The sequence below is a fragment of the Aotus nancymaae genome, unplaced genomic scaffold, assembly GCF_030222135.1.
Source record: "Aotus nancymaae isolate 86718 unplaced genomic scaffold, 86718_ANA_hifiasm-v0.15.2.pri h1tg000057l, whole genome shotgun sequence".
NCBI classification, from domain to species: domain Eukaryota; kingdom Metazoa; phylum Chordata; class Mammalia; order Primates; family Aotidae; genus Aotus; species Aotus nancymaae.
Window position 1 is genome coordinate 35,332,691 of NW_026988471.1, and position 27,035 is coordinate 35,359,725.

Here is a 27,035-nt window from a genome sequence, read left to right on the forward strand (position 1 = left end):
GCTGAGAGTGTGATTGGAGTCAGACTGCCTGGGTTTCAGTCTTGGGTCCCCCACAAACTAATGCTGTAACCATGGGCAAGTCAGTGTGCTAGATTTCCTCATCTGTAAAGAGAGGATAATAATGGCACCCACCTCACTGGAATGTGGTGAAGCTGGAAGGTATTTGTGAACAGCACTTTAAACCTCATATAAACACAAAATATGCCTTATGTAAGTATATGTAGTTACTGTTTCATATTGATAAAGCAAGTCTTTATCAATATGGCAGGTAAGGTAAAGCGTCTCCTCTGGTCTTGCTTTGTTTTGTGCTCTTCTTCCCAGCATGGCTGCTCGCTCTTTCTCCTGAACACTTGTATCTCCCTCTGCCACTCTCACAAGTCTCTGGGCCCTGAGGATAAGTGTGTAGTTATCTGTCATAACATCTATCATAAGTGAGGGAGTGTCACATAAAAGATAAAAGAAATCCAGGTGTTTTAAACTAGCTTCAAAAACTGATTTATTAATTGGAAAAAAAATGGTAACAGAGTTCAGAAGTATTACAGAATGAGTGAGATAATTGATAGTTGACAGCTGTGTCCTGATTATTATAAAAAATAAACTCAGAAAACATCAGAAAGAAATGGAAGAGCAGTTAACAATTTAAATGGAGTTCATTTTAACCTCTCTCGTCTGCTTCCAGTAGCTGTGACCATCAGAGAAGAATTGTGTGGAGGTACCAAAAACTGCATGAATTGCTCAAACACAAAGAAGTAGAGTGTTCACATTTTCAAAAATCTGAATACAAATATATCTGTTTCAGGGGTTAAAGATATTACTAAAGCATAAAAGTGTGGGATTTGATGACAATTGTTGATTAGATTTTTGTAACATTATGGTGTGGGATTTCAAAAATTGAATAGCATCTAGGAGGTAATCATATGTTTCATTGATCTTTTTTTATCTTTTTATTATTAGAACCAACCATCATCACAATTGATCCACCTGTATGTGGGGAGTTGTCAAACTGCACTCTGACAGGGAAGGACTGCATTAATGGTTTCAAACGTGATCACAATGGTTGTCGGACCTGTCAGTGCATAAACAGTGAGTAGACAGGAGACTGTATGTTTTTTCTGAGGCCTAATATGATACTGTCAAAGCATATTATGTGATTGAATATCTTTTTCACTCCTGTTCAGACATTCTCTCAACAACCTGAAAAAAGGGGGAAAAAAGTTATTTTTAACACAAATACATAGTCGTTTGGGAGAAAAGAACTGCTTCTTTATTGTGGCTTTTGTCTCTGTTTCCTTGATGTGCAGTTGCATCAGGAGTGCAACCCAGAGTGCATCCTTCTAGCCCCCGAGAAGGCTCTCCCTTTAGTACACTTGCCGAGGTCATCCAGTGACACAGAGGTCACCCACACATACAGTGTCACATTCTGCATATGACAGCCATAATCCTTTGACTGTGCTTAACTTTGTTGACCCCAGCTCTGCCTCCATGTAGATTCTAATCATGTCCAGGCCCTGCCTCTAAAACTAGATAGAGTATATTGCATTTCTTCCAGAAAAAAAATAAAATAATATACACACACACACACACACACATTTTGAATTCCCCTAATTCTACCAGAATAAACACTCTCATTCCCTTTGGCCATTCCTTAGGTGACAGTTTCTAGAACTTTCTGGATCTTTTCCATCCTTTGACACACAAGATGTCATTGTCCTTACATAAAACATGGCCCGCAATCAAGATACTCCAGAGTGACCAGGCACAGTGGCTCACACCTGTAAATTCAGCACTTTGGGAGGCCAAGGCTGGCGGATCACTGGAGCTCAGGAGTTCAAGACCAGCCTGGCAACATGGCGAGATCCCCATCTCTACCAAAAATACAAAAAAATAGCTGGGTATGGTGGTGTGTGCCTGTCATCCCAGCTACTCAGGAGGCTGAGGTGGGAGAATCACTTGAGCCTGCGGGCGGGTGGGGCGAAGATTGCAGTGAGCTGAGATTGCATTACTGCACTCGAGCCTGGGCGACAGCACAAGACACTGTCTCAAAAAGAAAAAGGTACTCCAGAATTTGGTCTGCAGAGTGCAATGCTACTATGTGGCCTAAGTTTGCATTAGCTCCTTGAATTGCACGTGTTTGGCTGATATTGAGGTTATAAGTACCTAAAAACACTAGGAACTTTTTTTTACATCACCTGCTGTTAGGTGGTTCTTATCTGTTCTGTAATAGAACGTTTAATTTTTTTTAAAATGATATAAATACCTGGCCAAATATAGCAAGAGATTATCCTGATCGTTTTAAACCATTTCTGACTAGTTGGGCTATTTTTGAATCTTGATAATGTGATCTTATACTTTATGCCACCCAGCTTATATTAAGTAAGCACAACTTACATGTCCTCATCTAAATCCCTGAATTAAAATAAACTGCACAGAACCAAGGACAAAGACCTGCAGAATGATGTTGAACATAGCCAATCACTCCTTGAGTAGAGTTATTTAGCTGACAGCACATATCTCCACAAGAAATCTTGAAAAACACTTGTCCCATATCTTGTCTGAAATCAAAATACATTACAAAATACATCAGAGCATTCCTTTGCTGGAAACCCTGTTTTTAAAATGAACTGAAGTTATAGGGGCCTGGCTTGTTTTTCCAGAATCTGTGCTGGCTCCTGGTACTTAGTGGTTTATTTGCGTAAATGTCACAGATCATACATTTAACAATTATTTCTGAAGAATTTTCAGTTGTGAATGTCAAGTTGTATACTTTTTAGAACGCTTTGTCTCTTTTGAATTGACATTTGACCTATTTTCTTAAATCTCTTTGTATTCTCTTCGATCTCTCTCAAATGTAATAGTGGTTCTGTAATAAGCCCTTTTTCCGTGGGCCTGTGAGTATAATTACCATGGCTCAGAGGCTTGGACTTAATGTAGACAGTTGTTCACGTTCTGATTTATCAATTATCTAAGGCTTTAACATTCCACTTAACCTTAATCATTTGTCACTTTTGTAAAAATATGTTTGAAGAAGAAGGTACAAAATAGGAGTTAAGTTGATCTGTTTTCTCAGCTACATGTGACCATCACACTATCTGCATGGTGTAGTTAGTGCTAAAACTCAGTTTATAAAACTCTTGTTGGCCAGGCGTGGTGGCTCACGCCTGTAATCCCAGCACTTGAGAGGCTAAGGTGGATGGATTGCTTGACTTCAGGAGTTTGAAACCAGCTTTGGGCAACATGGCAAAACCCCATCTCTACAAAAAATACAAAATTAGCCAGGCATGATAGTGAGGGCCTGTAGTTCCAGCTACTCAGGAGTCTAAAATGGGGAGATCTCTTGAGCTCAGGAAGTTGAGGCTGCAGTTAGCTGTGACTGTGCCACTGCACTCCAGCCTGGGTGACAGAGCAAGACCCTGTTTCAAAAAACAAACAAACAAACAAAAAACTTCTTGTTGAGCTTGTAGTTATTGCCATCTTTAAATTTCCTGTAAGCCTCTACCCATTTGAGGGTGTCCTGCCTTCCTGCACTTGATTCTGTTGGGGGAAGGATCAGTCCCTGTTGCACACATGCCTTTTACACCTCCCTTTAGAAAGCCACGTTCGCTGGAGTTGCCTTGGTAGCCTATGTTTTCTCAAATGGCCAACCTTGTTTTTTTAACACCAAGATAATTGGTAATTGTCATGAAGTGTTTATATTTTAATCCTTCTAATGCCTCTTACATTAAGAAAGCTACGTCTTTCTTAACATGGGATCATATATATTAATCCATGTCTTTTCTGAGTTTTTAAAAACTAAAAATACAGATCTCATTGTGTCCAGTCACGTCACCTACCACTTGCACCTGGGTTTTGCTGTTACGAAATCTTGGCCACCTGCTCGTGCTTATCTACGATTTTGGTCACTTCACACAAAATCTTTCATCATTAAGTTCAAAGAAGCAATTTTCCTCAACTGCCTTTGAAGGAAGTCACAATATGTCGCTGCCATTTGGCAAGTTGAGACTGTGAGGAAGATGCATACTTACACTGTCTTTAGGTTAGTGTTTTGTTTGGCGTTTCAAAAGGAGCTGCCTGAGTGCACCTCCATTTCATTCACACTTAGGAAGAAATACGTACAAGAGGAGACCTGCTTTACAGATTTTTATTTTATAAGAATTTGTATTTATTTTCCAACTCACTTATTCCGGTCCAGGGTTGAGGGTGGCGCGTGCGCACGCGCGCACACACACACACACACCCCACAATTGGATTAGGACCATGTAGACACCCCAGTTCACCTACTGTGCACATCTTTGGGATGCGAGAGTAGCCAGAGAAAACCCACACAGCATGGAGAGAGCATCCAGTCTCCACACAGAGAGTGGCCCCAGCCGAGAATTGATTTTTGTTCCCCTCGTTAAAGTTATGACATAGTGACGCTGAACAAAACCATTGCTATTTGAGGACCTGCTGTACTACAGCAAAGAAGTGTGCGTGCTTGTCTAAGGGACATCACCCACAGTGTGTTCTACATGGGAGTTACTTAGTATTTATAGATAATAAAGAATGAATGCCCCCCCCCATAATTGTGTCACGTTTTGAGCATAGGAGCGCATAGGAGCAAACGTTTCTTTTTTTCCAGGATGAACAGAGTGTTTACTGCATAGTTGCTATTGATCGGCCATGCTGTACAGGCCCTGTGCTTTGCTGTTATTCATCACTTTCTCTTCAATAGTAACTTCCCCCCATGGATTAGAAAGCATTTTTGGATCACAGTAAAGTCATAATGCTGAAAAATTATGAACATAAAGCCACCTTTTTCTCCATGGTCACCTCAAGTGATGTACTAAAGCTTTACAAACAAACATATAAACCCCTACCCTTCTATGAATACTGTTTTTTTAATCTCTGTTCTGCCCTTCATGTTTTTATGTTTATTTTTTAGACACAGGTTCTTGCTCTGTCTCCCAGGCAGTGGCACAATCATAGCTTTCACTGCAGCCTCGACCTCCCGAGCTCAAGTAATCCTCTTGCCTCAGCCTCCCTTAATTCTTGTTTATATAAATGGTTCTAAAATGAACCATTTAGAATTTCTCTTCTAACGATGTAAATTAGTAATCAGTAGCTGGGATTACAGGCGCTGTCCACCACACCCAGCTGTTTTATTTTTTTGGCAGACGCAGGGTCTCACTATGTTGCACAGGCTAGTCTCAAACTCCTGGCCTCAAGCAGTTCTCCCACCTCGGCTTCCCAAAGTGCTGGGATTACAAGTTCGAGCCAGCTGCAATCGATCTGCTCTTTATTTAAAAGTTTGCCATGATGATGCATTTCTCTTAAGAAAATTTCATAATTCACATATGTGGATTTAGCAGTCTCTAATGTTGTCTATTTCTGAACTAGAAGATGGTATTTTGAGATGTTTTGGCAACTGCCAGTATTTTGGGAAAATTTCAATACTATCAGAGTAATTATTTTCATGCTGTCATTTCTCTGATAATATGGCAGTCTTGATGACAGTGGAGGAGTAGGTAACGAGAACATTGATGATGTATTTATTTAGCAAATATTTATTTAATACCCACTCTGTACTAAATACCATGGTAGTCCCTATACAGTGTGCCTTAGGAATCCAGGGCCCGGCCCTAGAGCTCCCTCTGTTGGGAAGCTGAATGTAGATGGGTCAGAGCGCAGCAGGCAGAAAAGTGGTCCCAGTTCAGGGCAGCACTAGAGCTTCCCACTGCTAGGAGGCAGAGCTAGTCTCCTTCTAATGAATGTCCTGTATTTTTATTTAAATGTATCAACCTTTGTTTGAAATTCCCTTCCATTGCAAAGCAGTGGTAGATTACGGACTAGTTTTTATCACATTGTTTAAACATGAATGGAGACACAACAGTTTTCTTTAAAGATGTTTAAACTTCAGTGGAGACACAACGTTTTCTTTAAAGATGAAGCACATTCTTGATCAAGGTCTATGGAAAAACTGCTACTTTATTGCAGGACCAGAAAATAAAGGCACCAAGCTGCTCAGACTCCAAAGTTTCAAGGAATTTAATCCCAAGAGATGTTGACTCTGGGAAGTCTTCAGGATGTTTTTAATTCATCTACTTCCCAACATAATCCATTTGTTGTCATGACCTAAAAATCCTTGTGACAGAAAAATGGGTTCACAATTTAGATCTCTGTGTTTAGAGAAAGAAACATGGCTAATAAAGTCTTCTTCCTTCACGATTCCCTTAATAATGGGGAATGAAAAATTATGACCTTTCAAGTCATATAATTAGAAATTTCTAAATGAACCATTTAGAATTTCTCTTTTAAGGATGCAAATTAGTAATCAGTTGCTTTACAGTGTAATACAGGCCCACGAGGTTATATTTATATGTGTAATAAAAGGTTTATGATAATGACAGAGTAGAAAATTATACCATAAATCACATTTTCCTTTTTAAAAGATAGCAAATTAAATATGCAAATATTGCCGACTAAGAGTCCCAAAAGATGCTCTCTTGAAATATTTATGTAAAACATGGACCCATTTCACCTATTCACTGTAGTTAAGATTAAATTTTAGTTTATAAGATTTGTGTGTTAAGGGGACAGATTTGTTCTGTTTTCCTAGTGACTTCTGCACTATTACAATATTCATGTTTAAAGGATATGCAGATAAAATATAAAATTTGTTCATCATTCTAATAGACTGCTTCCCATTTCACCAATCCACGTAGAACAACATTCAAACATCACCGTACTTTTGCCATCACCATACTAACTTCCTTTCTTTAAATTTGATGGTCTTTCAAATTCTACATTTAATTCACACAGGTCTCAACTTGCTTAATTTATATCACTAAGCGTGCTTTTTTTTTTAACCTTAAACATTTCCCTTTTTCTCTGGTAAACCTTATGTAGCCTTTTAACATCATTTTAGAAGACTTCTATTAAGCAGATGACTTCAGTAATGTCGATAGTCGTCATTGCTACTTTCCTTTTTTGTTCTTCCAAAATAGTGTTGTAACTGACTAATGGAAGACAGTTAAACATCACGCCAGATTCTGCTAACAAGGGATAATTTGAACACTTCAAATAGTGGTTACTTAAACATTAATATGAGTATTTTTTCAGCACACACATTTTTCAGCCAGTTAACTAAAAAGCCAATTTGTAAATATATCCAAATACCTGGGTACTTGTCAGCACATAGAGAAAAAACATATCTAAATGTAGCACTGATTATTTTCATCACTATCATGTTATAAGAGATGTACTGCTTGTAAAGGAATAGTAAGAAATCCCTTATGCTTCATACAATGTGCAGTATTATATGATAGCATCTAACACACATAAAAGTAATTATGATGTAGACATTTAAAAACAGGTATTATGGAATGGGGGCAGTGACTCATGCCTGTAATCCCAGCAGTTTGGGAGGCTGAGACAGGCGGATCACTTGAAGTGAGGAGTTTGAGATGAGCGTGGCAACATTTAGTAGAGATGGTGAACCCCATCTCTACTAAAAATCAAAAAATTAGCTGGGTGTGTTGGCGCATGCCTGTAGTCCCAGAAACTCTGGAGGCTGAGGTGGGAGAATTGCTTGAACCCAGGAGACAAGTTGCAGTGAGCTGAGATCATGCCACTGCACTCCAGTGTGAGTGACAGTGAGAGATCTGTCTCAAAAGAAAAAAAGAAGAAAAAAGAACATGCATTATTATGGATATGTAGTAGAAATAAAACACAATGAAAATCGAACTGTAAATTTCTAATTCTCACATAACATAAATCGTCATCAGTGGTTTGAAGTAGTTTATAAAGTTCATGGGAAAATGCTCTGTCATTATAATAATTATCAGCCTGCTCTTCACTCAAAGTACACTTTAGCAATCTGTGTATTTCAAAGTTGGGCTTTTATTTTGATTATTACTAAAACATAGAGTGATGTGATAACCATGAAATAGCACAGTCTGTTGTTTTTAGTGATAACCAGTGCTATGGTAGAACTGAGAAATTTAAATCTATGGAAGTGTGGAGGATTCGGGGACGGTATTTTAGCATCGATGTGTTCTGCTCTATTCATCTCTGGAAAAACGTGCCGTCTGTATGTCTTCACAGGTGAGGAACTGTGCTCAGAACGTAAACAAGGCTGCACCTTGGACTGTCCCTTCGGTTTCCTAACTGATGCCCAAAACTGTGAGATCTGTGAGTGCCGCCCAAGGCCCAAGAAATGCAGACCCATAATCTGTGACAAGTATTGTCCACTGGGATTGCTGTACGTATTTCTTAATTCAGAAAAGCTGTTATGAAGTACCCCTTGGTGACATGTTCCTACTTACTTTGTTTTATATGTTGTTTGTGAATTATTCTATGATGTATTGAGCCCAGAATATCTATATTTGTTTTGTTAGATGATTCAGAAAGCGAGGAAAAGGTTGTATCTCCAAAGAAGAGAATCAGGTTTTACTCTTATTTTTTACGGAGATGGGCCAGACACACCCTTTGTGCCTGTTATGTGAGACTTTCCCATAGCAGAGCCTTTAGACACTGCTGGGAAGATGAGGAGATGGAATTGTGAGGTCCCAGTGTTGGAAGTGCTGCAGCTCTTCACAATTGTCCCAGGGGTCCATTTGTGATCACTGACTTAACACATACTTTTAAGATGAATTGAAGACCCCCAGTCACTTGAAATAAGTGCATTTTATTTTCTTTCTCTATCTAGCATTAGATTTTATAAATTTCCTTGGAGATAAGGGCCATGACTTGTATTTTTTAATGTACCTTATTGAGTCAAACCCCATGAAAATCTAGATTATTCCGGGGGGGGAATAGACACTTCACATTTGTTTCTTTAGTGTCTGTATAAGCACTTATGTCTACGTTTATGTCATGTATGCCTTTAGAAAAATCACCTTATCATTTTTCCTTTGCTCTCTTTCATTTCAATCTGTCTTTCCAATTTGATATATGCATGTAGTGCTAGAAATACTTTTTCTTTTTCTTTCTTTCTTTTTTTTTTTTTTTTTTTTTGGCAGGGTATTGCTCTGTCACCCAGGCTGTGGTGCAGTGGTGCAAACGTGGCTCACTGCAGCCTCAACCTCCCATGCTGACAGACCTCCCACTTCAGCACCCCCGAGTAGCTGGGACTAGAGGCATGTGCCACCATATCCAGCTAATTTTTGTTTGTTGTTTTTGTAGAGACGGAGTTTCACCATGTTGCCCAGGCTTATCTGGAACTCTTGGCTCAAGTGATCAGCCTGCCTTGACCCTCCAAAGTGCTGGGATTACAGGCATGAGCCACTGTGCCTGGCCTAGTCCTAGTAATTACGAGGGACTTAGATCCATCATCTCTTTCCCATCTCCTGTCAGTCGTCTTTTTTTTTCTTCCTTTAAAAATTCTAGTTTTGGCAGAGGCTTTATTTCTAATTTTCATTGGATAATTAAATTAGAAACATTGTTCCTAAAATTCCCCAAATAAAATGATGAATCATCATCGTTCTTAATCCTGAAATATGAATATGATATGTTATTTCTTAGCCTAACGAACGACTAATGTAAAATGAAGTAGTAGTATCACAGTAGTAGCTACAACCACTTGCTACAGTATCATGACAGTTCAGAATCAAAGCTGCGTTCAAATTCTACTCTCGTCTTGGAGAAAAATCGCTTAGAAGATTGTAGACTTCACTTTGTATTCTTGTCAGTAAGCATATTCAGAGAGGACCCAGTTGGCTATCTTGGACAACTGAATATTACACTGGCTAGAGCACATGTTTTAGGGACACACACCAAAAGAGAAATCTTGGCCAGACACCACATGGGAGTGTCAGGTTGAAGGCAGCAGTTGGTGCCCCTTGTATGTACCTGCTGAGTAAAGAATTACTTTATGCATGCAGCGGATACTTCGTGAGGAAGGGAGGGAGGGACAGATGGGTGAGAGGATGGATGGATGGATACGTGGGTGGGTGGGTGAGTGGATGGATGGATGGATGGTTGGGTGGGTGGGTGAATGAATAAATAGATGGAGAAACACATGAATAAACAGATAAACCAACAAAATCTTCACTTTCCTATTCATGGAGTTACACATTCTTTTTTTTACTATGGTGTACCACTCTCCCTAATTAAATCAACGATCGTGTCATTGGGATTCTGAGCGCTACATCCTAGAAGCACGTAAGTGCTTGGGCAACTCTCAACCTTGGTCATGAGTGAGTGATGGTCATGGCCACAGGGAGCTAATTACCCACCACTCCAGGAGTCTTTGAGAGCAAAAGTCAAGTTACTCTGTTTAATAGCGATACCACTTTACTGACCCTTGGTCTGAGTGCTTGGGCATCATTTGAGACTTTCTGATTTTCTGACCTCTGACAAATTTTAATTACCCAGGAAGAATAAGCACGGCTGTGACATCTGTCGCTGTAGGAAATGTCCAGAGCTCTCATGCAGTAAGATCTGCCCCTTGGGTTTCCAGCAGGACAGTCACGGCTGTCTTATCTGCAAGTGCAGAGGTAAGTGTATACACATGGCCCTTCCCCCTCAAAGCAGCCAGGGCACCAAAACTAAGGACAGAACGACATCCTATAAATGAAATGGTTTCAGTGATTGCTGCCTATTCTCGCACAAATGTCAGTCTCTGTGGGACCATCCCACAGGACTCCCTTTCCTTTCATTTTTATGAAATAAAAGCTCAGAATAGAATGTGAAGTAAGCATATGATGGACAAACACATTGACTCAATCACTTCCTAGCTATTTTTACTTGTATCAGGAACTTTAGCTTAAAGCACAATTATCTCAACCTCTATAGAACCTCCCTCTGTTCAGGAGTAAGAGTCATAAAATTGCAACAGTAAATATCCCCATTTCAAAGTTCTAGAGGGTGGGTATAGCTCAGAAGTTTGCTCCTGTATTTCCAATTTTCCATGAGAATTTAGCCTTTGGCTGAGTAAGCACTTGCCAGCCCACAGCTGTATATAAGCACAGGGCCCAGGTATCCCTGCCGCCTGAGGCTTCTGCGCCAGGGAGATTCCTGAAGCCACTGAGCATATGCCCTGACCACCGTTTCTGCCCTTACCCCAGCTCCACCTCTGCTGCCTATCCCTGTATGTTGTACTTGTCAGCACGATCCAGAAATTAAACAATAACAGATTCCTAAATTTTGTTTTATGATGTTTCAAAGCTGGACAGTTATCACCTTAATGGTGTTTTTAAGGGGCTGGAGTAAACAAAAATCTAGTCACTGCTTTAATTGTTCTGCTGAACAAAACTGTTATTTGCAAGACGCCCAGGATGTCCCCATTGGATGACACTTTTAGAGTGATTCTGAATACATTCAACATGTGTATAGCATTTGTTATAAAATCAGTGCTTGTTCATTATATAAAATATGAGAAAGTAGAGTAGAAGGAATAAAAAGTCAGCTATCATCCCACCAATTGGAGAGAAAGTATTTGCAGGTTTTTTTCTCTCTTTTGTTCAAAATTGAGAGCATATGACGTAAATTCTTTTCATCAACATGTCCCGTGTCACAGACTGTCCTGTGTAGACGTTAATTGTTGGTGGCTGGGCTCCAGGCCATGTATGGACTCTGCAGACTGTTTCTTCTGTGCAATAGTCGCTTCTTACCAGGCTGCCTTCTCTCTGTCCAGAGGTCTCTGCTTCAGTCGGGCCACCTGTCCTGTCGGGCACTTGTCTGACCGTGGATGGTCATCATCATAAAAATGAGGAAAGCTGGCATGATGGGTGCCGGGAATGCTACTGTCTGAATGGACGGGAAATGTGTGCCCTGATCACCTGCCCGGTGCCTTCCTGCGGCAACCCCACCATTCATCCCGGACAGTGCTGCCCATCATGTGCAGGTAAAAGCTGGCTGCCATCTGTGTGCTCCATTAGCAAATGACTTCTGCCTTGCAGGGCCCTAGAGACATCTGTAACTCTGGGGAGGTTGCAGGGGATGACCCCCAGAGCACTTTTCAGCGCTGTATGGTTCTTTTCAACAACCACCGCAGAATGATCCGGGCACTATCAGTGAAGAACCAAAGACCAGAGAAAATTCCAACATTCTAGAAATGAGTCTCCTCCTTTTTGAATGATTGACTCAGTTATGTGAGGTCTTTGGACTATGTTTTTGTAAAGGTTTGTGGGCTGATGTACTTAATTCCAGCTCTCCATTTTATTGATAGCATATTAGGTCTGAATGTCCTCATTAATTTGAGGGGATTGGTGCTAGTTTTATCTCATAAAACCTTATCACATATAAAGTAATATTTGAGAGGGAGAAAATAATATTGAAGTCTGTGGCTATTGCTCTTTTTTAAATTAATAGACATGTAGCACTCTTGCCAAATGGAGAGATTTAGAGTGACCACACATCCAAAACATTTAAAATCATAATCATGGTAATCAAGATAAGTTACTAGAAAGCCAGAATGGATTTGTAATTCAAGGGAGTATGAATTATGATTGTCAATAACAGTAATTATAACCATAAACCTCATCTAGTACCTTTTATCCAAAGAGTTCAATATAGTTTTATATCTATTATTTCCCTCTCTTTGCAGGCCACTTTGAGTTAGGAAAAAACACATTGAGACAGTTTCTCATTTGGAAAACAGACACAGAAAGATTGACTCTCTTACCCAGAGTAAAAGAGTATGCCTGCCCAAAGGCCTGGGAGAAATGAAGTCTCTCAAATCTTGTCAAATTTCTTATCAAATTTCTTTTAAAGTTAAGTCTATGGTCAGATTTTGGAGTCATGATCGTTTTTTCCTCTGGTCAGTTACAACTCCGTGTCTCTTTCTGTGCATGAGTCCACCTGTGCAAAAGGTGTGGCCAAGAGCCTGAGGCCTGGTCCTTTTGCAGCAAGACTAGCCTCAAAAGGAAGTTGATCTTTTTTGCCATGGTGGCAGGGAGAGGGAGAGGGACACTTAAAGTCCCTTTTAGCTGTGAGATTCTGCACAGCTGAACAGCTATAGGATCAGAGTGACAAGCAGCTCCCATACCCTTGTAGAGAACCAGATTACAAATGCAGAAGAGATGACTTGTTTTATTTTGTTTTGTTTACCTGTAGTTCAGTTAGAAGTGCTCCATATCAGAACTACTTCCTTTTTCCCATATTTTGCTAGTTAAATGTGGAAAACTGCTAGAGTCCCCTGCATAAGAGGATAAATGAGGAGTTTAATATGATAGAACTTGACTCTTTGGGGAAGAAAAAATCATATGTTCGCATGAAGACCCCTGCTTTAATCATAGGTGTGAATGCCTAGAGGAGGGATTTGCACCTGGGTCTTTGCTAAACATGTCCTCAGTGAAGAATTCTAACAGCTAGACTGGTAGAAATGCAAAGATCTTACTAAAAATGGATAATTGACCTAAGAACTGAAAATTAGTAGAACCAGAAAGATTTTTCTCTATTACAGTCTGGAAAGTTCTTATGTGAGCACATGTGGAGTTGTTGATAACTAATTGTGGGTGTGTCAGTATCTGGATATATGCGTATGAAAACATTTATGTAAATATATGTGTAGAGGTAAATTTTTTCCACAAGTCTTTAACATGTTGCCACTAAGGCTCCTTCTGAGTAGAGACTCCAGAGCTGTTGCATTCACAGACTCCTACTATTTTTCTCCCCTCTTCCATTCCAAGATCAGCTGTTTTTCTTCTTGGGATAAGTGAGCAGCTCCTGAACTCTTCCAATGAATATTTACTAAATGATATTGTCTCTCAGATTTTCTGTCTTCCTTACTCTCTACTTTTGAGTTTTTCTTTTGTCTCCATGTCTCTGGCCCCTCTTGTGTTTTGCCTTGAGGCACGTTATACAGCAGAAAGGTGAGCAGGAAAGGATACCTACAGACAGGCACATCATATTTCTTCTGACCACTTCCGTACATGAGCATTTAACAAGGCAGTAATTGTCCGTCCTCTCTAAGCCTTTTTTGAAAGTAATAAGGGAGGCTTTTCCTACATCTATTTGTTGATATACTTTGGGAGTTTTTCTTTGTCTGTAAACCACAAGAAATGCACGTTTACCATCTTGTTCCAGCACAATTTTCATTCTAATCATCTTCCTCTCTGCTGTTTTTATACTGGCAAGTTTGTTACAGTTGCTTGCGGATGTAAGCATTGATTGATGAATATCCATTTTCTGTGATATGTCCTCTGGCCTAAGTTCCAAGCTTTTTACTAATTCCCTTGAGATAAAGCTGTATTAGAAGTTGTTACCACCTTCACTGGAAATCAGCCCACATCACTGTATCTCATTAGTCTTGTTGACTCTGATGCTGACCACCATTTTGAAAGTCATAGCCCCAATTCACTCTTAAAGAGATTTCAGCTCTGAGCATCTCTGTGTATATGGGCCCATTCTGGGGCGTGACTTCCACCGAGCTCCAAGCATGAGCTAGTCGTGATGTCTCCAGACTATTTCTCGGCGGGATTCAACACTGTCAACACCTTCTTGAAGAGCTTGTTGTATTTGGATTACATGAATATGGTTAATGTCTTCATACTTCTCATTTCCCCAGCAAAACTTCAGGGTAACTCCCAGTACCTCTTCAGATTTTTTCAACATTGAACTCCCTCTCTGTCAGTGTCATCTCTCCAAGAGACCAAAACTACCTCTGCTCTCAGCATTTACCTCTCTTGATGATGATATTGCCAAACACAAGTTTAGTCTCAGGTGAGGGTTTTCAGACTGTCGATTCTACGGGAGCATTCCTGCTCAGTTTGCTGGCAGCTGGTTTAGATTGGGTGTGGCCTGCTTGACAGCAGGACATACTTCCAAGCATAAAAGTACTCAGGATCCCAGAAATAATAAAGCAGATAGGGCAGCGATCATTTGGAAGCTTTATTTAATCTGGAGACACATCCGTGATCCAAACAACCATAGACTTGGGTTGCAGTTTTCCTTGTCTCTCCCTGGGCCCTCAGTTTCCTCATGCATGAAATAAGGTGACTATAAGGAGTAAATGAAATAACACATGTAGAGTGCTTAGCATGGAAATAACTGAACCATAGCAAGTACTCAGTAAATGAGAGATCTGAATTTGAGACGGTTCCTGCACATTCATAGAAATGCCAGAAGAGGCCCCAGTTCTCGTCTCTAGAGTGGGAGTCCCCTCCCTGTAATATAATGATCTTATTGAATTCTCTCATTACCGTTGACAGACTCAAACCACTTGGAACCTCACGTCCTGATAGTAGCTCTTTTGCCATTGTCTTCTGTTTCCATGCATGGAATATTTTCTTCTCTATTCTCTTGATAAGAATAGAGCCAGATGTTCTTCATCCAGTTCATCTTTTCTATCCCTTGGAGGAAACAGCACCAGGCTTTCAGGAGTTGGGAAGATTGCAGATGAATAATGTCTTGTGTTCTGATTCTTTGTCATTCCCCAGATGACTTTGTGGTGCAGAAGCCAGAGCTCAGCACTCCCTCTGTTTGCCACGCCCCTGGGGGAGAGTACTTTGTGGAAGGAGAAACGTGGAACATTGACTCCTGTACTCAGTGCACCTGCCACAGTGGACGAGTGCTGTGTGAGACAGAGGTGTGCCCACCACTGCTCTGCCAGAACCCCTCACGCACCCAGGATTCCTGCTGCCCACAGTGTACCGGTAAGCCACGCCATGCTTGTGTGCTTGGTGGGGAAGGACACAGCTCTGGGTGTTGTCATTCTGTGGGACTCGAAGGTCAGGGTGAGCCCCATGTGGGAGTGAGCCAAACCAGGTATCCCATCAGGAACAGCTGGCAGCCTGCTTCCTGAAAGTATTCTCTTTATCACCCACCTGTTTATGTCGTCAATATGTCTCCCACCGAGATGACTGTGAAACAAAAAAGGAGACTGATTCTCCCTGCCATTGTTTCCTTAACCCCAGATCTCAAACTTGAGGGATATACCTAAGCAGAGACTCTGACCACACCAGATTAACCAAATGATTTTGTTAATGTGAGAAGTCATCTTTGTGTAACAAATGGGAAGAATGGTTATTGATAAATAATGTAAATAAAATTCTTTGAAAAGTATAAGGGTGGTGAAGACTTTCAAATATGCATAATGCCACCCCCTCAAACTCGGAATGATTAGTAAGTTAATACCAAAAAGTATTAGGTGACTAGCACTGCACATGTATAAGGAGTGCTATTACTTTCTACTGTTTATTTCTCAGATAATCTGACCTAAGCAAGTAAATTTATGGTCATGAAACTTGTTATAAGGAAATTTATCAAACATAAGTTACTGGTTTTCTATAACTTTAGTAGTACTTTTAATTAATACTAGAATGTGACTTTTTCAAAAGATATTTAAATATAAAACTACCAAGTTGACCAACTAGTTTTGTTTTGTCATTTTCGTTATTCTTCCCATATTTCAACTTAAATCAATAGCCATTTACTCTTTAAATATATAGTCTTAGAACATAAACCCTTTTATTTTATTACTTTTTTTTTTTTTTTTACATTGGATCATCTGTCAGCTGGCCAGATCTGTTGTTCTGCCATTATGTGCAACATCATCAGTGTCTACATTTTTTATAGGTTCATGTTGATGGCGTTTTTGGAATTGATCAGATGAGCTTACAGGGATAGCCACATTGCTGGCTGTTGTCATCATGCACGGCAGCCCAAGTATTACCAGTTTATACAGAACTGTTAATCTGAGAAGCTTAATTAGCACTACATCTTTTCAGTATAAGAAATAGTTCACATGTGTTGTATTTTTAGGATATGCATGACCTATCATTTACCACTGTTACCATCACAATTTTACTCAGATTCAAACCTTACTGATGATTTTTATTAATATATAGCCATGGCTTTACTTACATCCCCCTGATAGAAACTACTTAGCATGGTCTTTTCCTTGGTGATAATGAATTTATATCCATTTAGCTATTCAATTTACAAATATTTATAGAATGTCTGAATTGAGCTATGGAGATTCCAAGGTTAGTGAAAACAGACATGACCCCTGTCCTGGACCAATCACCAAAAAAAGAGCGAAACAATCCAATATTTCACATGAAGTCAGTAATGATAAAGTGAGAGGCATGCCTTGAAAGGGAGGATTCAAGAACATAGGCAATCCAGGGACCTAAAGCAGCAAATACCCCTGGTTCCATTTGCGTTAGGATATGAGTGATGAACCCAGGAATTGACGAAGGGCGTGGCACTGAGAGAGGAGATGTCTCCAGGACCACTGGCCCAAATTCACTGATGGGACACCTTACTGAACTCAGAGGTTCAACCCATACAGAGAAGGAGCGCTACATGGAGATGGGACCTCTGAGTATGCTAATGTGGCTGGTATGTGCAGAGACCCGTGGGTTCTACCCAAGCAAGGCGGTGGTATTCCTGCATTCCTCTCCATCTTTCCAAAGAACAGGCAACACGTCACGTGCCTGGCTTTAACTTCTCATTCATGAACTTAGGCCTGGATTTTTTTTCTTTACCTAATGGGTATTTCTGGCCTTTCATTCATAGTTGGATTGAGATACAAAAGGATAAAAAGCCTTAAAACTCAGATTATCAGTTTCTTCCCATCACAGTAATTCTCAACAGTGGCATTGATAAGTGGCATATTGCACATGTAGAAAAATACCATCTCTAATGGTAGGACACTTGCATTCTAAAAGGGTCCAAAAGTCGTATGTCCACGGCGGGGTAATAGCTTCTGAAGGGTCGGATTCCTCCTGATGCTTCCATCTGTAGGATGCCTTGTCATTTCCTCCTCCTTCAACTTTCCCTCTTCTCTGGCCTGGTTTAAAGCAAGGTCTGGTAAGGAAGTGAGGAAAGATTGCATATCCCTGCAGGTGAAGCTACTTCACCAGCACACAAAAGGGAGAGGGTAAAATAGCGCTTGTTTCTTTTCATAACGTTTAAAATTTTCTTTCCTTCTTTATTTTTAGAGCTGGAAAAAAGCATGGCAGAGAAGAGAGAGGAAGGTAGAAAATAAAAAAAAAAAAATAAGGGAACACCAGTGAAAACACTGGTAAAGATCAAATAAAGGAGTAAATGTTTGGAAACAGAAGTTTAAGGAAGGGGGTCTAGAGCAGGAAAAATGAGAAAAGAGGCCCAAAGAAGGGAGATACTGTGGGTAAGACTCCAAATGACATTGTTGATCGGGGTTAAGTTAGGAGCCTCCTGCCTCATGGAAGGAAACCTGCAGACTGTACCTCAGCTCCAGCCCTCACACCATCACTGCCAGCATATCCTGACGTCCTCTGGATTCTTTCCAGGCCTCCGTGAGAGCCCTGCAAATCCCAGGCTATCCATTTCACTTCATTTCATAGCTTCGTCACTGCTGTCCCTGCTTCCTCTTTTAAGTTTTCAGACACAAGATTGAGCAATGTTTGCATGAGCCAAGCTAACGTAAGTCACAAAAACCTCATGGAGATTTGCAGGGCCTAGTGTGAACAAGAGGGTGTCGTCCTTATTTTAGCCAAAGCAAAAGTTAGCACTGGTCAGTCTCTTAAAGAAGAAATTATCCCTAGACATAGATGACCACAAAAAGGTCACTGAGAAAGTCCTCCCATCTTACTATCTCTAACCTACGTGGATGGGATCTGTGGAGTCATACCTGAAATTGGACCTTCTTTATTTTTAGAGTTGGAAAGAAGCATGGCAGAGAAGAGAGAGGGAGGTAGAAAATAAAAGAATAAAGGAACACCAATGAAAACACTGGTAAAGATCACATAAAGGAGACATTTAGAGGCAGAGCACATATGGCGCTGTGAAACCAATGGCTGTTCTTCAGCTTGTGCCTGCTGCCTTTGGGACTACTCAGAGCAGATCCACTTACCCAGTTTAAAGGACAGGGTATGGGCCGATCCCATTATGCTGGCTTCCCTGTCCCTCAGAGAAGGTCCACAGTGAAGTAACTGCCTTGGTCCTCAAAAAGGCCCTTCTTGTCACATCATACTTACTGGCTGTAGGATATATTCATGAGTGGATAGAAGGAAAAAGTGACATGTAGAGCTTCTGGATCATGTGGTAACTACATGTCTCAGTTTCTGGTTCTTGGCTAAAAATAACAGTTGATGAAGTTGGTTCTGGGAAGAACATATGACAACTCTTGATTATGTACGCATTGAGAAAATGTGGCCCTTAGAGGTTTGCTAGGTGGGGCTGTTGTGGCTGTGTCTAGACTCTAGTGAAGCTGATTGGAGGTGCCCTCTTATCAGTGGGATTATGACATCTCTAAACTAGAAACTCCACCCACTTACATTTTCCTTTCTGATATCGCAATCATATCTCTGCCTGAAGTTACAATTATCGTTGATTTTAGTGGAAACCAATGCCCAAAGTGATATTGCAAGTTGTAACTAGATCTGGGGACTTTCTGGTCTAAGTCTCTTTAAATAGCAAAGACACAGATGATTTGCACATGATTTCTCTGCGGTTGCATCCTTATGAGTGATTTAGATTTCTTTCAGCCATTAATGTGAATTTCTGAACATTGGAATGTTACATATAGGTGTGTTTGGTAGTCTGGCATGAGAATTAGTCTGAATATTGATTGGTCAAGATTGCATGTGGCCACAAGTAAGAGAAAACCCAGCTACAATTTTTAAGTAAACAGAGGTTTATTTTACATATATGACAAGACATTCGGAGGCAGATATTTATCAGCATTGATTCAGTGGCTCAGTGAAGTCAAGGCCTTTCTCTTCTGACAGGGGTGTCACAGCTGTGATCCACACGCTCCTATCAAGGCAGGAAGAATGTAGAAGAATGATGGTGGAACTTATCTAACCTTTGAAGACAGTGAAAGCTTTCCCAGAAATCCCCTCATTAGCCGTCAGGTCCCATTAGCTACAACTGAGTGATGGAGCCACCCTAGTTTCAAAGGATCCTAGGAAAGCAGGGAACAGGATTGTCCCGTTTACTTACATGCATTGTAATCCAAGTCCTGGGGCTACCCCAGAGAAAACCAGGATTTCATTAAGCTAAGGAAGATAGATAAGAGTGCATATTGTGTAAGCAATTGACAGCATAACTGTGACAGGTCTTTTTTGATCTTTGTTATTTTGTTTAAAAATGCAAGAGCCTTCCTGAATCAGACTTTCTAATTTGTGACTGCATCATTTATTTAAGAAGGCACCCAAGGCCATCATGACTGGGTGTGCCTTGAAACACACTATGTTGCATAGTTGCTGGCCAAGAAGCATCTTCTCTGCTGACCTATATGTTCATTTTTCCAGATCAACCTTTTCGGCCTCCCTTATCCCGTAATGACAGCGTACCTAATTACTGCAAAAATGATGAAGGGGATATATTCCTGGCAGCTGAGTCCTGGAAGCCTGACGTTTGTACCAGCTGCATCTGCATCGATAGCGTAATTAGCTGTTTCTCTGAGTCCTGCCCTTCCGTATCCTGCGAAAGACCTGTCTTGAGAAAAGGCCAGTGTTGTCCCTACTGCATAGGTAAGACGAAGAAAAAATCCTTCATCTCTACAAGTGGTCACTAAATCTATACTGACAGCCATTTGCCTAGATCAGTTCATATTTTTGAAACTGGTTTTTTTCTGCTTGACATGTCAGACAGACCCAGTGTAGCAACATTGGGCAGAAGAAAGGTATGGAGAGGAGATTCCTTAAGAATAAAAAAATGTTCTCTGAGAATGTCATAATGTTTTATAGCACTGTCGTGTTCTATTGGGCTCCTTTGCCCAGTTCAGGGTTGTCAATTTCAGGGACTCTCTTTCTCCAGCCTATTATTTACATTGGTCTTTTTTTCCAGATAGAAACACCATGTCTCATATTAGAGTCCACTTGGCGTATAAAGCTTGCTGCTGCCTTGAGATCAACTAAATATTTTAGTTAATTAATTTAATCTCCCAGTTGTTCCTGTCTTCTGACACTTAATGGATTCTGTTTCAACCACGTGGTTGTCCCCGTCAATGTCCCAGGCACACAGAGTGAGGCCTGAGTAACTCGAAAGCCCTCTCTTTCTTGTGACTTGTGGTGATGCATCTTTGTGAGCAGAGGACCTATGTATATTAGCGCCTAACATCTGGACCCAAACTAGTCCTATGGACATAAGCCATATGCTGTTCAGAGGCCCAAAAGGTGAGACTGAGACAGCTGGCAGTTCTATCAAGGACAGCCCCCGTTCCCTAGGCTTTCACTCTCTTTTAATGCTTTTGTATCCAGTAAAGCTCAAAGTCAAGTGAAAGACAATGATACATCTCAATCAGATAGTGAACCTGTAATCAGAGTAGCAAATGAAAAATTGTACAGTCTGTACTAATTGTACATATTGTGCATTTATTGTTGGGGATTTTGCAAGTTTCCTAAACACAAGTCATTGCATGTATCTGGAATGATAGATGGGGAATAAAAGAGATCTTCTGGCTACAGAATTTTGTGGCATTTCCAGTAGATAAGCTGAGGAATGATGGCCATAACTCAAGCTCACGGGGACATCTCCCTGTCCTTGTCTTGGGACCTCTGGCCACTAGACAGGGCCACTATGAGTCTTTTACTCTGCATCTATCGGTATATGAGATGGAAAGATATTTTAAAACACAATCCCTGTTCTTAGGAATTTTACATCGATTTTCTTTACTATAATGGCTAAAGAGTAATAAAAGTTCTGTTTTGAAAGCTAGATTCTCCCTTTTAATAGGGTTACCATCCATATAATTTATTCTTCAAACGATGATGCTTTTAAGAGTAAAAGGGGGGCTGTTAATAATTATGATGGGACAATAGTCGTAGACCAGGAGTGTCCCAAGCATATTGGATATGTGGCAGTCCTACATTTTAGCATTGGCTTCTCTCTACTACGCATAAGCTTTCAAGCTCCTAAGTGGAGCCAAAAATGTATCCATGCGTATATCCAATTTAGTGCTACTTACCTTTTCAAAATGGTTGTCAAAATTCAGGCAAAAAGTGGCACTGCCTTTGGTGAGGTCTAAATGAAAGCTCTAACTTGGCTGCTATTCCAGACTGGGTAAGGGGAAGGTATAGCCAGTATCCCCATAGTTATATATCAGAACTTTGTAACTTTTAAGTTCAGACGTACAAGTGCAGTAAAACTTCAGTACTAAAGGAAATGGTTCACAAGTTAACCAGGGATACTTGTGTCATACTTGGGAAACCAGAGCCCAGGAGGTCTGAGAATCCCATGTTGCCTTCAGAGGAGAAACCTAACAGCACATTTCTCATGTGTTGAAAATTCTCAGATTGTTTTTTGTAAATTTGTTGTGTTTTGCTACTTAGTTGGTAAATTTGTAATTAGTAAATTAGTCAATTTGTTGTCATATGATATAGATAATAATCTCTCACAAAACCAATTTAACAAGTTCAAAATTATGAAGAGAAACCTGCAAATCATAGTATTCTATAGCCTTCCTTTTTATTTCTTATTATTTGCCTTCATACTTTCTATTCCAATTCCTGCATCATTTAGATTATACATTCTTCATTGGTGTAGGGGAAAAAAGGACCACTTTGGCTCAAATTCGTGATTTGGATTTTAAGTTAAACTGCAGCACTTTTGCTAAATTGTGGTTCATAGGAGCTCATAATGGTATAGGGGACATTTTGATCCCGATTCTCTCTCCCTCCACAACGCCCCTCCCCCTCCCAAACTGATGCATGTATAGTTTTATCATATAAACCTATGACTTACCTTCAGGGGACCATGTTGGGGAGACTTAACATTTGATGAACTGTAACCGTGTGCCTTATTCACTCACTCATCTTAATAATTCATGTGTGTTGTTGTAGTATTGAAATAGTTATTAAGCCCCCTTCTGGCTGCATCATATTTATTTTGCAAGTAGCCTTGTTAGATAGGCCTTCATCCTTTCTCATCTAGCCCTGCTGTGTCTAAACATACAAAGTGAAGTTCATGACTGTGATATAGGGATTTCCTATCTGACTCTCCAGTTTCCTTTTGGGCTTGTTTTCTTATCAACTAAGAGGCCCTGACTTCCAGTCAGCCTGGTCCCCATATAAGGGTGCCAAGCCTGGCCAGCACAAGCACACCCGAAGGCATTACCAGCTGTGCTTCATTGGCAGAGCCTTTATCACCATCCAGAGATCACTGAGCAAAGAAAAAACATGGAAACACACTATCAGGAAGCATGTCTAAAAGCACACAGTTGTTTTTCCAGTGGACACCAAAACCCAGTGCTCGCATTGTTTCCTGGCTTAGGCTTTCTCAGTTTTAACCCAGATTATTGTCTGTTCTCAGGATCTTGTGTATCCCTGTTAGAATGTACAGACGACCTCGCCCCAGCCTCCAGTGCTGACCTCACCTTGGCTGCAGGACTTTTCCGTGGGTGAATGTTCTCCCTAATTAGTCAAATCTCTAAAAACCTCAAACTCACAATTAAGGGACCTCTTTTATTAGTGGTCAAAAAAAAGTTTGCATGCTTTCACCTTGTGAAATAGCCATTCTTCCTACTCTAAGAAAAATGAAAAGTGGCGATCCTACCAAAAGTAGTTTTCTAATTACAAATATTTGTTTCCTTTTGTTAAATTATCAAGTCACTAATGTGCAATGATAATGCTTCTCTTTTGATGTGTGAAGGGCTCATATTATGTGTGCTAATAGGATATATAATATAGACATAATAGGATTAATGATTAATTTTGAAAAGTGAAGAGCTTTGTCTAATTTCTAATAATACCCATTATTAGGGAATTCGTTCTTCTACTGGAAAGAACCTAAGTAGTAATTACCCATTCATTTTAATGGAACATTTTCTGATTCCCTCATTTTTTTTTGTACTCTGATTTTCTACACAAGTACATACAAACTTAGATTTTATTTTCATAAGCTGACTATAATGACGGCTTAAAGGATGAAGAACAAGAATCAAACATTGAGAAGCATGAATCTGGTGGAGATAAAAGGTCTGGTGGAAATTCCAGTGGGTGAAAACAGATTTGATATGTGGTTCCTTGTAAACAGCAGATACGTCTGTTACCACCTACTTAGCCACGCAAGAATGTACTGGTTTCTAAAGCATCCCATGGCCATTTCACTGATTACATGTTACATGCCTTTCTCAAACCTTGCCAGAGCAAAAATTATCTGAGTACTTCAATGAAGTCTTTATTCATGACTTCAGGGAGGATAGCAAACAGGTAAATTAGCAGCCCTTACACCACACCTCTCATGTGCCTGTGGGGATACTCATATGCCCATATGAGCCCTGACCACATCACCCGTGCTCTGATGTTTGTGTTGGGAATGCTTCTGCCCATACTGAGTGCCAGACTCTGGCAGCTTCTGGAGGGGGGACCATGAGTCTTTCAGTGGAGCCTCCCTGTGTCCAGGGGTCAGTCATTCCTGGTCAGATATTACAAAAAAAGAGTATGACTTTGATCATAAAGTCTAGCTTAAGTTAATTTCTAGGATTTTCAAGCTCCTCTCACTGCTGTATCATACCTGTTGCATTTGGAAGTCAGGATGCTCAGGTATGTCCCCGATTAAGCCACTCTAGGTGATCAGGACTGATCTTAAGTAAAGAGCTCCTGTGTTGGCCAAGTCTTAAGTGTTAGCATGTAGAACATCATTTTGAAAATTGTGGCTTGGCAAGTATTTATTTGTTCATAACTATGTGTTACATTAGAAGATATTTCCAGGTCAGATTTTTAGAGCCATTTGTTGGCTAGAAATTCTTGAGTCAGTGTATCTTTCTCACTTCAGAAATTTTTGTCGAAGGTTATTTTTGGATGATAGTTTGTGTTTATTATATATAATACAAATATATATTTACTTATTTAGATGCTATATAAAGTAAATATATCTGTGGCTCATAACTTCCAGGTGAACAGAGTTAAGATGTTCTGATTACATGCCTTCTAATCTAGTATTATTTAAGTGTTTTTTAGTATCGTATATCTTTTTTTTAAGGATCTGTGAAAATGAGTTCTTTTATAGGAAGAAGGTACTTTAAAAATTTCTTACAGGTTGTATTAATACTTCTGTATGATTAGAAGTTAGCTATTTTTATATGGGTGTATTTACTAATATTTGAAGTGGGACTTTCACATGGAGCTGGCTTAGCTTGTGTTGTCACAATATCTTCTCAGTTGGCTGTGATACCGTAACTGTACAGTGATCTTCTCCACAGTGATCTTCAACTAGCAAATGATTAAATAATATTTAACCTGAATAGGGAAATGTCTACACCTTGTATCAAGTCAATCTATTATAAATTATTCCTTTTGCTTAGATTTCTGTTTATTTAAAGATAACTCTACTAAACTGGTATCTTAAAGATATATAGCATCTCTTTGGAACCTCTGTTGACCATTTTGTATTTAATTCAGCCCAGGAATCAAACATAGTAAATATTTAATTCAGACATCTTTAAGCTATACAACCAATAAAACTTAACGTTACACATTTTGAAACCATAATGATATGGTACTGTCCACCTTTATTGGAACATTTTTCACCCCTGCTTCTCCCATGTATTTTCTTAAAAGTAAAAACTTCTGCACATTGGAAAGGGACCTTCCCTTGGAGCCATAGCATTAAAATCACAGCTCTGTCACATTCTAGCTTTATGTTTTGGTGATCTGATGTAACCCTAGCTCAGTTTCCTCATCTGTAGGATGGCAATAATAATATTATCCTGTGCTTCACAAAAGTACCAAGAAAATTAAGTGACATAATGTGCATGTGCAGAAATACCTTATAAACAGTAAACACAATTTAAGTGTATATTGATTCGGTAGAATTGCTGCTCTTGTAACAGATTGTAGCTGATTTGAGTAACGTTATCGAATAGATTCTAGCATCTCACTGTTAAATGTAGCAGCTGGCTTTCTACAAGAGAAATGCCTGGATATAACATCTCAATGATGAGCTTTTGAAGGATGAGAATCTCTTAGATAATGCTTTGGTGGTGTACCCCATCCTGCCTACTCTCATCTTAAAAAGCTCATGCTACTTTGCTCACCTGATTGTAACCCAGGTAGAAACAGTGTGCTTTCTTTAGTTCAGCTGTGTTGTGACAGTGCCTTGCCCACAAACCGCACTGTCCTTTCATACCTCTAGACGTTATCAGAAGTGAGAAAATGGGGCTCATTTATTTCTGTTTATGTAGAGAGGGTAGTCCCATTGGAAGAGTCTGTAAATTTACTATGCATGATCCACTGTGATTCCTGGAAACAGAGTACATGGCATTTATAATCAGGGCATACCCTCACAAGGAGGAGATGTATACCTCCTGCACATTCTACAGAGCTGTCAGTTACTGTGGCCCTACACAGAGGCCCAGGTTGTCACAGTCAGTGCTAAAAAGATTTAAACGAAAGATGAGAGATGGAATTTAAAAGAAGGAGAAACAGGATGCTTTTCTGTGTATTGTTTAGAGTATAAGAATGAAAACATTCTGGTTGTCGTGCACTGTGCTAACTTTGGAACTGGTCTAAAGTTAACACAAGAAAAATAAGCAGTGTTTGATTTCACTTTGTTTGGGTCTTACCCTATGCCCTAGGAAGCAACTGATCTTGCTTCTTCCGTAAGCAGCTTTCTCTTCGCACTTCAGTATCCTTTCCAGGCCCCTGGCTTTGTAAACAGAAATTCAAGTTGTTCTGGTTAACTTGGGGAAAACCCCCTAAGCTGCATAGTCTTTAGGTGTGCTCCAGCCCCACATTCTTAATTGAAAGAGGTCTGCTGCCTGGCAGGGAGGCTGCACTGCTATTTCCAGAGAGATCCAACAGCATGTGCCTTTCTCTTATTTCAGTCCAGGAGGCCAAACCTGATTTTGTACCCTCTAGTGGTCGGGGATGTGGGGGAAGACCCCATCACAGGAGGGCCCACTGGTAAGAACCGTCTGGAGGCTGCTGGCAGTCTTCTTAACAGGACTTGAACTGTGACCAGATGCAACATCTTCTGTAGGTGCAAAAACTGGCCAATCTGGAAAGTCCAATGACTTCCACCTTAAGGTTTTCTTAACAAGATGCTATACCCTGACTTGTACGTAGATTGCTTCTTCTAAGTGCTAAAAGAAGTAGTATTTCTTCCTTCTTATTTGGGCCACCTTGATCTTTAGTTGTTTCTACCTGCCTTTTAAATTACATTTTTATATTTCCAAAATGATT

At 40.1% G+C, this 27,035-nt stretch overlaps 1 protein-coding gene across 1 annotated transcript in view; it reads left to right on the top strand.

Annotated features, from left to right (window-relative positions):
• The window catches only part of CRIM1 (cysteine rich transmembrane BMP regulator 1), a 193,560-nt gene that overhangs the window by 146,680 nt on the left and 19,845 nt on the right, over nucleotides 1-27,035 (top strand). The window contains exons 8-13 of the mRNA XM_012475341.3: nucleotides 955-1,083; nucleotides 8,083-8,239; nucleotides 10,354-10,475; nucleotides 11,615-11,824; nucleotides 15,360-15,575; nucleotides 20,163-20,384. Of these exons, the coding sequence (XP_012330764.2) occupies nucleotides 955-1,083; nucleotides 8,083-8,239; nucleotides 10,354-10,475; nucleotides 11,615-11,824; nucleotides 15,360-15,575; nucleotides 20,163-20,384 (1,056 nt within the window). The remainder of the gene's footprint in view (nucleotides 1-954; nucleotides 1,084-8,082; nucleotides 8,240-10,353; nucleotides 10,476-11,614; nucleotides 11,825-15,359; nucleotides 15,576-20,162; nucleotides 20,385-27,035) is intronic.